The following is a 9,884-nucleotide window of genomic DNA, read 5'->3' on the forward strand; positions in this document are numbered from 1 at the left end:
TAACGCAGCTATTTTAGCCAACCTAATATACAGTCCTTCAAGGATGCAGGCCTAAAACAATGTTGGTTTACCTCTATGCAACCCCTTAGGTATGCCGATATGCATGCAAACATGCAGGCATACAAGTATTCTTGCCATTAATGCATTTATGTATGCAGGTCAAGGCCAATAAGCACACACGCACGTACCCCTAGGCAAATAAGCACATACATATGTAAAACAAGCACATCTGTATGTAGTCCCAGGCAAATAAGCACATATGCATGTAGTCCCAGGCAAATAAGCACATATGCATGCAGTCCTAGGCAAATAAGCACATATGCATGCAGTCCTAGGCAAATAAGCACATATGCATGCAGTCCTAGGCAAATAAGCACATATGCATGCAGTCCTAGGCAAATAAGCACATATGTATGCAGTCCTAGGCAAATAAGCACATATGTATGCAGTCCTAGGCAAATAAGCACATATGTATGTAGTCCCAGGAAAACAAGTACATATGTATACAGCTTAATGTAAATAAGCACATATGCATGCCGTTTATTGTAAATAAACATACAGTACAAATGAAAACATGCCAGCATGTGTTTAAGCAACATGCATCTATGGAAACCTGCGTTTATGGAAGCATGTGCTTATGCAACTATGCATTTAGTCAAAACATGAAAACGTGCGTCCCTGTAAACACGCATTTATACAATACGTACCCATGGAAACATACATTTACACAATAAGCAAGCATGCGTTAATGAAACGTGTTTATGCAACATTACGCAACACACATCTATGCAGACATGTATAAACCTGCATTTTTATGCAGACATGTATCTTTATGCAGCCATGTATCTTTATGCAAACATGTATAAACATGCATCTTTATGCAACCATGTATCTGTATGCAACCCTGTATTCTTATGCAATCATGTATAACCATGTATATTTATGCAAACATGTATAAACATGCATCTTTGTGCAACCATTCATCTTTATGCAACCATGTATCCTTATGCCAACATATATAACATGTATCTTTAGCAACCGTGCATTCCAGCAACCGTAAGTTTTTAGCTAGTTTGCAAGTATACACCTGCTTAACTGCAGTTGGCCCCATACTAGTCCTGCAGGATTTAGCCAAGCACCTATGCATCCAATGCAGCCTCTATGCCGTTTCAGAACAGTGAAAAAAGAAAAAAATAAGCTTCTGCAGACCAAAAACGCACACTATACTGGAGACAATTCCTTAAAGTGCTCCCATGCCCATGTTTTTCCAAACATGTGTATATTTAAACATGCCTTTAAGCAACAAGTTTGCAAGTATGTATACTATGCTGCACCTGCCTTCCAAGCAGTAAAAAAAACAAACACTTTAAAGTGAACTGCTATCTGTCCAGGGGTGTATCGACTTAGTTGAACAGTCCCCCCCTGGATTAAGCAGTAAATATGCAGCATAAAATCATGACTTGTCCAGACAGTTCTCCCATAGTAAGTACTCACACTTTGATAGTATCCATGGGCTGCTTTTATGTCTCCAGAGGCCCTGCTGAACCTGTTGACCACATGGCAACATGGCCGCCCTTCCACTCCCTGCCTCTATAAAAATAGGCCATACTGAACAAGCCTGCGCCCTCTAGCCAGGAGGAGAAACTGCAGCCCACACGACTAAGAAGTACACAGCATGATTAAACAGCCACTGCCACCAGGAGAACAGTCAGATCCCTCTTTTTTTTAAAGAGAAACTGCAAACAAATGCAGACTTACTATTCCTGCAGCAGGACTCAGGGGTCCAATTTTCACCCATCACGGCAAGCTTTGTCATAAAAGAGCTTCAGAGACTGGGTCCCCCTTAATGTGAGGTCCACTCCCTTGGACCTGTATAGCACCCTGCAGGAAAGCACCTTGGTCAGAAACACTGCACAGGGCTCCATTACGCAAGGTCTAAGGCCATAAGGATGAATTACAGGCAAACCTCGAGGAATCTTCTCTCCTTCCAATGAGGCACGGGTACCATCCATTTTGGATGATAGCTTTTTCAAATGGATCCGATTGAAGTTCATGATTCTTAATAGAACCGTCCAGACCTCCAAGTATGCTCCAAGAGCACATGTATCACATCAGTAGACCACCACCTCACATACACCGGCAAAAAAAACTGATGTGCTTTCTGTGTAGGAGGGGTTATATAAGGGAAGAACTTCCTGTTTGATTGATCTACCAGTGTCCATTCTCCTATAGGTGGCGTATAACCCAAGTAGTTATTTTTAATAACCGGCTCCGTGTCCTGTGATGTGCGATAAAGAAAATAATATTATTATTATTATTAATACTAATATTATTAGTACTGAATTGTTTACACTTTAGGCTCTCTTTTGCACAGAGGTATTATTTATTATCATTTCATTGTATAAAATATTCACATCAATAAGCAGAGCAAATCACCTTAATCGCACTGCAGTGCAAGCCTTTGGCCAGCAGTATATAGACAAGGTCTCTTGTCAAGTTATCTTTAATTCCCAGGATTATTCCGCCGTATACTGTTGGCACTTCCCACTAAAATGAAAAAAAATTGCATTTTCAGGAACATGCATGCAAATTTAAAAAAAAAGGGGGAAAAATATAGCAAAAAACACATAAATGGATTCACTACTACTAAGAACAACTGCCCAGGAGAACATTAGTACATGTCTGTGAAGCTGTTACTTCTTGTATGTACTGTACCTTGCTGGACACAGTCCAGAACTGGTTGTCAGAGGTCATCCCATATAGTTCAATCAGAATCTGCCGTATTCTCCATGGATCGACACTAAGGATGAGTTGATGTTCTAGTTGTCCAACGTTCACACTGGCGGAAGCTAAAAAAGTGCACCAGATTAAAAGCTGAAAAAGACACTTTAACAGTCCACACATTTGTTACTTCCTGTACAGACATTTCTTTCGTGGCACACCTTAATGTACAGAATCTAGGCATTAATAAATATCGAGCCTGTGAAAAAGGAAAAATGTGTATGCTTGCATCTATGGGAAGGGGAGGAGGAGTGCTTGGAGATGAGCAATCTATATAGTGATTCATAGCTCGCAAGCCCTCAAAATGCACTCGCAAAATGCGAGCAGGCGAGTGGAATTTTTGAGGGCTGTCATAGGGCACCATCCTTTTTGCACAGTGTTTTTAACAATGTTCCACCTTAACCACTTCAATACAGGGCACTTCTACACCTTTCTGCCTAGACCAATTTTTAGTTTTCAGCCCTGCCGCACTTTGAATGACAATTGTGCGGTCATGCTACACTGTACCGAAACTAAATTTTTATCATTTTGTTCCCACAGAGCTTTATTTTGGTGGTATTTGATCACCTCTGGGATTTTTATTTTCTGCTAAACAAATAAAAATAAATAAATAAAAAAAAAGAACAAAAATTTTGAAAAAAAAAAAATTTTTTTTTGTTTCTGTTACAAAACTTTGTAAATAAGTAAGTTTTCTTCTTCACTGATGGGCACTGATGGGGCTGCACTGACGGGCACTGATAAGGTGGCACTGAAAGGCAGCACGGATGGGCACTGAAAGGCAGCACGGATGGGCACTGATGTACACTAATGGATGGTACTGATGGGCATCACTGATTGGCAAGCCAATCGGCTCTCCTCTACTCGCGTCTGACAGAAGCGAGTGAGGAAAAGCCGATCAATTGGCTCTTCCTGTTTACACTGTGATCAACTGTGATTGGACACGGCTGTTCACGTGGTAAAGAGTCTTTGTCAGAGACTGTACCTAGATCGGAGTTGCAGTGTGTCAGACTGACACACTGCAACAACGATCGCTGCGATGAGCGCCCCCGGGAGCGCGTAGCGACTTGATATCCTGGCAACATCATACAACGTCCGGTCAGGATATTGCAACTACCTTGCCAACGTCATATATGCTATATGGCAGGCGGCAAGTGGTTAAGAATGGTATATGGGAAACTACCACCGGCTGATCTCCTCAGATATCGATAACCGAGACCCAGGGCGAGATAATCCAGGATTATTCACTTTATGGTGGAGCAGTTCTAGGAGGAGTATTTGAGGCACCTTTAAAAACCAGGAGCACAGCGATTGGAGCTTTCTTCAGCAAGATTTAGGAAAATTTTTTGGACTGTGCAATATTTATTAATAATTCTTACAATTAAAAATGTTTTCACCTTTGGACTCTCAAGTATATTTGGACTGTTTTTTATCCTTTGTTCACATGCAATTATCGCATATGGGTTAGCGCCTTGCTTTTCATAGGTGGTTTATTCACTTAAAAGGGGCAGCTACGCATTTTTTAAGCATATTGTCATTTTTGGTTGGCGTCAGGGCTTACTAATATTTCTCACACTGCACTACATAGTTGAAGGAAAATTTAAAAGGAGATTGTAAGAAAATTGAACAATGAATGGCCAGCCGACACCCACATTTAGATAAGCTAGGCATTTTATGCCAGGTAAGTCACAAGCCCTGGATGCACCTCTAGGAGTTCTATCCCCTACAGTAGCAGTGTGGGAACTCTGGAACCTCCCAGTTTATCAGCAGTCATACACTGATAATAAAGCCTGCTCAGTGTGCTGTCCAGATAAAGTGAATGTGATAAGAAGAGATAGCACTAACAAAAAACAATCCAAAGAGAAGAGATATTGCAGCTGACCTGGTATATCATAGAAGGAGGTCACAGGCTTAGTACAGAGATTGGTGTGGGAGGTCCTCTGCCTGATTTGCTCAACAAGCATCTTCCTTTCGTCATCTGTCAGCAGCTTCATGAACAGCTCATGGGAGGAAATCATAAACACTAGCTGTAAGTCTTCAATGCCTAAGCACAAGTTTCTGGATGAAGAAGTGGAAAAACAGGAATTAGGTACTCTGGCAAAATGTTTATATTGAAATATAGCTTACTGTTTATTTGGACTTCTTGGGAGGAACTAATGGAATAAATAGGCTTTATCTACAGTCGGGTCCATAAATATTGGGACATCGACACAATTCTAATCTTTTTGGCTCTATACACCACCACAATGGATTTGAAATGACACGAATAAGATGTGCTTTAACTGCAGACTTTCAGCTTTAATTTGAGGGTATTTACATTCAAACCAGGTAAACGGTGTAGGAATTACAACAGTTTGTATATGTGCCTTCCACTTTTTAAGGGACCAAAAGTAATGGGACAAATGGCTGCTCAGCTGTTCCATGGCCAGGTGTGTGTTATTCCCTCATTATACCACTGTATTATTTGCATTTGGAATCTGTTGCTGTCAACTCTCAATATGTGATCCAAAGAGCTGTCACTATCAGTGAAGCAAGCCATCATTAGGTTGAAAAAAAAAACAGAGAGATAGCAAAAACATTAGGTGTGGCCAAATCAACTGTTTGGAACATCCTTAAAAAGAAAGAGTGCACCGGTGAGCTCAGCAACATCAAAAGACCTGGAAGACCATGGAAAACAACTGTGGTAGATGACCGAAGAATTCTTTCCCTGGTGAAGAAAACACCCTTCACAACAGTTGGCCAGATAAAGAACACTCTCCAGGAGGTAGGTGTATGTGTGTCAAAGTCAACAATCAAGAGAAGACTTCACCAGAGTGAATACAGAGGGTTCACCACAAAATGTAATACATTGGTGACCCTCAAAAACAGGAAGGCCAGATTAGAGTTTGCCAAACAACATCTAAAAAAGCCTTCACAGTTCTGGAACAACATCCTATGGACAGATGAGACCAAGATCAACTTGTACCAGAGTGATGGGAAGAGAAGAGTATGGAGAAGGAAAGGAACTGCTCATGATCCAAAGCATACCACCTCATCAGTGAAGCATGGTGGTGGTAGTGTCATGGTGTGGGCATGTATGGCTGCCAATGGAACTGGTTCTCTTGTATTTATTGATGATGTGACTGCTGACAAAAGCAGCAGGATGAATTCTGAAGTGTTTCGGGCAATATTATCTGCTCATATTCAGCAAAATGCTTCAGAACTCATTGGACGGCGCTTCACAGTGCAGAGGGACAATGACCCGAAGCATACTGCGAAAGCAACCAAAGACTTTAAGGGAAAGAAGTGGAATGTTATGCAATGGCCAAGTCAATCACCTGACCTTAATCCGACTGAGCATGCATTTCACTTGCTGAAGACAAAACTGAAGGGAAAATGCCCCAAGAACAAGCAGGAACTGAAGTTGCAGTAGAGGCCTGGCAGAGCATCACCAGGGATGAAACCCAGCATCTGGTGATGTCTATACATTCCAGACTTCAGGCTGTAATTGACTGCAAAGGATTTGCAACCAAGTATTAAAAAGTGAAAGTTTGATGGATGATTATTAATCTGTCCCATTACTTTTGGTCCCTTAAAAAGTGGGAGGCACATATACAAACAGTTGTATTTCCTACACCGTTCACCTGATTTGGATGTAAATACCCTCAAATTAAAGCTGAAAGTCTGCAGTTAAAGCACATCTTGTTCGTTTAATTTCAAATCCATTGTGATGTTGTATAGAACCAAAAACATTAGAATTGTGTCATTGTCCCAATATTTATGGACCTGACTCTATAGCAGAACATTCATTATAAGATAAGCTGCACTAAATTTTTTAATGCGTCAAACAAAATAAAAGGCACAGAGGTTACCTATTCCTAGGAAAGTGAGGAACTAACCAATAAAACAAGTTATCCTTTTGATTATAAGCATTGCTTGAGAAGATCAGGCCCAGAAAAGCTCCACCACAAAGACCACTTATGTATACTTATTGGTACTGGATCCCCGCACTCCAACTACTTGCTCAAGGATAGGCAGATATTGCTAAGATCATCATTTTCAGGGAGATATTTGTAAATCTATGACCATCCTTACTTGCTACAGAAACTACACAGGGCTAGCAATATAAAAAAAAAAAAATTGTACAAGGACATGGAACTTTTTCTAATGGCAGGCTAATTCCACATTTCACTTTTCCAGTCCAGGTTACAGAAAGGAAGCTTATGAAATACAATCGGTATCCAATTTATTTTTCATAATCAGCCTTTCTTTGGCAATGCTTGCGGATGAAGTGGATCCTTACTTTAAAAATGAAGCTACCATTCGTCTTTGAGACTCCGTTGCTTCCTCAAACTTCAGAGACTTGGAACACACCTAAAAAAAAATAACATGAATAAATGACTGCTCTGTATTTATATTAAAGTGTAATTCCAGTCAAATTCTAAGGCTAAATTTACACCCACCCCATTCTTAGACTATTCTATCTACACTTGGAAAAAGAAAAAAAAAGTGTATATCTACCTATTCTTAAGCCACTCCAGTTCTATCCTCTATGACTTGCTTCCAGTGCCGGCTCCCATGTAGGAGGAGGGACAGCCGACAATGGCTGCCCCACAGTAAGCCTGTGGGTGACATCTCCAAGGCTCTGCAGCCATTGTTGCTGCCCTCTCCTCTACACTGAAGCTGGCACCCGATCATGTGACCGGACCAGTGCGGCTTCAGAACAGGTAAGTATAGGCATTTTTTTTTTACAGGGTAGATAGAACAGTCTTAGAATGGGGGTGGGAGTAGATGTATCCTTAGTAAGACACTTTATAAATTTGTTTATCTAATATTATGCAGTATGTATACATGACAAATTGTATTTTAAAGAACCATACACAAAAAGGATGACTTAAAATGGAAAATCCAGAGTCCTCAGTTTCGGTGGACGGTGGCAAGACCAGTCTCCCAGTAGCTCAAAGAATAATTCCAGACATTGGGTATGTTATACATAGTTACTTTGATCCAGCTTGGACCATTGAAACTATGTATATACCATAACTGGACAATGCACCTAGAAGCTGGAAAGTGCAGAAGTAACACCGGTTATTTCAGTAATCTCCACTTGCTTTGGGGTCCCATGCTGAGCGGCGGTGCCTCTGGCTTAATGAACACAGGAGGGTCGGTTGCTTGGCACAGCTTCCGTTCAGGAAAAATTCAAAGCATTTTCTGGTTTTGACATGTACCTGCTCACTCCTCCCCCCCCCCCCCCCCACCTTCTGGTTGATTTTGCAGAGGCAGAAGTACGGCCTCCCTCCTCCTTCTCCCACCACCAAGTCATTCACAAAGCACAGCGCACTTTGCGCATGCGCAGAAGGGAACTGGCTGTGAAGCCGCTAGGCTTCACTGCCGGTTTCCCTTAGCCAAGATGGTGGCAGCAGCACCCGAGAGCCGTTTGAAAAATTGGTTCGGGTGAAGACACCGCTGAATTCGTGGACAGGTAAGTGTCCTAATATGTAAAAGTCAGCAGCTATAGTATTTGAAGCAGCCTGGAGCTCCACTTTAAAGTACAAGGATCAGTATGATTATAAGGCGACTAATATTTTCAAACATCAGAAATGGCTGCCCACATACACAGATAGATATAGAGGTATAAAGGCGAATTCATGCAAGTTTAAGATATGCAGATCTTGGTATGTGGGTTCCGGTCTCCCCAAAAGGGTCCCACACAGCAAAGTAGCTACCAGAATATTAACCACGTCCCATTGTAAGATGGGTACATTTGGTTTGAGCAACAAATACTGCATGTTATATATAACACATACAGTATATATCATACAGAATGTATACTTATTATAAAGACATGATCAACAAAGTAAATAAAAGAACCTCATACCTCAAGAAGATAGTCTATTTTCTCATTGTTTGGCTTCATAAAGAGCTGGTGAAAATGCACGCCGACTGGACGCCCATTAAGAATGTCCCGCATTGTGTTGCAAGCGCAGATTTTAAAGCAAATCTCCTTCAGAGCATCATTCCTGCAGTGAAAGGAAATCGTTTCCGGCAGATCTTAGCAGGTCAGGTAACAACATAATGCTTTTGAGTGTAAACAATCTTCCTAACGTTTTTGCAGTTCCAGAAGAAGGACTTTTCTGAAGGGTTAAGTATTCATTATTTCAAATAGATTGGATAGAAACGCATGCGATCACAAACATGCTTACGTTAAACTAAAGTACATCCAGGACAACGACATACACAAGTCTGACAACCACAACTGACTTAAATGTAGTAAGAGTCTCATTGCTGCAGAAGCTTGCAATTTTTAACACCTGCTGAAGAAGCTTCAGAATGAAAAGCAACCTTAAAGCCCCTTTCACACAGGCGATCCAATCAGGTCCGCCTGTTGGTCTTTCAGGCGTAACTACAGGGGTCACAATTGTGACCCAGCCCCATGCTCCCCCCCCGTACACCTGAATAGGAGGGGCGGTGGTATATAGAGGAACTGCATTTTCCTCCTGCAGCCACTGGATTGGTTCCTATATACCGTCGCCCTTCCCTATCCAGCTTTTTTCTGCAGCCCCGGACTCCTGTACTCCCCCCCCCCCCCCCCCCCCCCGAATTACCGGCGGTTCATTCACACTGCCCTCTGCGAACTGCTGTGGGTGTCAATACAAAGTTAATGACACCCCCAAGATTGGTTCGCAGATCGCATTGCAAACTGTGAATTCAGACAGGAATCAGACCCATGCTAACCAATTCTGGTGCGACCCAAAAAAACAAAACAAGACAAAAAAAAAAAAAGGGTCCCAATGCAATGCAAATTCAGTTTGTATGGCTGAATTCGCATCGCACAGACATCGCATGTGATCTGCATAGCAATGCGGTGCAATTCACATGCGATGTCTGGCCTCGCACCAGTGTGAGCCAGCCCTAAAGCCCCCCAACAGTGCTCCTAAAAAACTGTAATAAGAAATAAATAGTAAAAAAAAATTAAATAAAAATAATCAACTACTGACACCAGTGGCAGAACTATCAGGGTTGCAAAGGTCATACCTGCAACTGGGCCCAGGCAGCCTGCCGAAATTGAGTGGACACAGATGTGCTATTCGCCCGCTCTGCTCCAATCAGCAGGGGATCTGCGAGCT

At 41.8% G+C, this 9,884-nt stretch overlaps 1 protein-coding gene across 1 annotated transcript in view; it reads right to left on the minus strand.

Moving 5' to 3' along the window:
- Window positions 1–9,884, minus strand: part of INTS8 (integrator complex subunit 8) — a gene marked incomplete in the record, with an annotated part of 103,768 nt that overhangs the window by 52,151 nt on the left and 41,733 nt on the right. The window contains 5 exon segments of the mRNA XM_073631993.1: window positions 2,437–2,547; window positions 2,716–2,849; window positions 4,661–4,836; window positions 7,061–7,131; window positions 8,636–8,777. Of these exon segments, the coding sequence (XP_073488094.1) occupies window positions 2,437–2,547; window positions 2,716–2,849; window positions 4,661–4,836; window positions 7,061–7,131; window positions 8,636–8,777 (634 nt within the window).

The sequence above is a fragment of the Aquarana catesbeiana genome, linkage group LG05 (genome assembly GCF_042186555.1).
Source record: "Aquarana catesbeiana isolate 2022-GZ linkage group LG05, ASM4218655v1, whole genome shotgun sequence".
Taxonomy (NCBI): domain Eukaryota; kingdom Metazoa; phylum Chordata; class Amphibia; order Anura; family Ranidae; genus Aquarana; species Aquarana catesbeiana.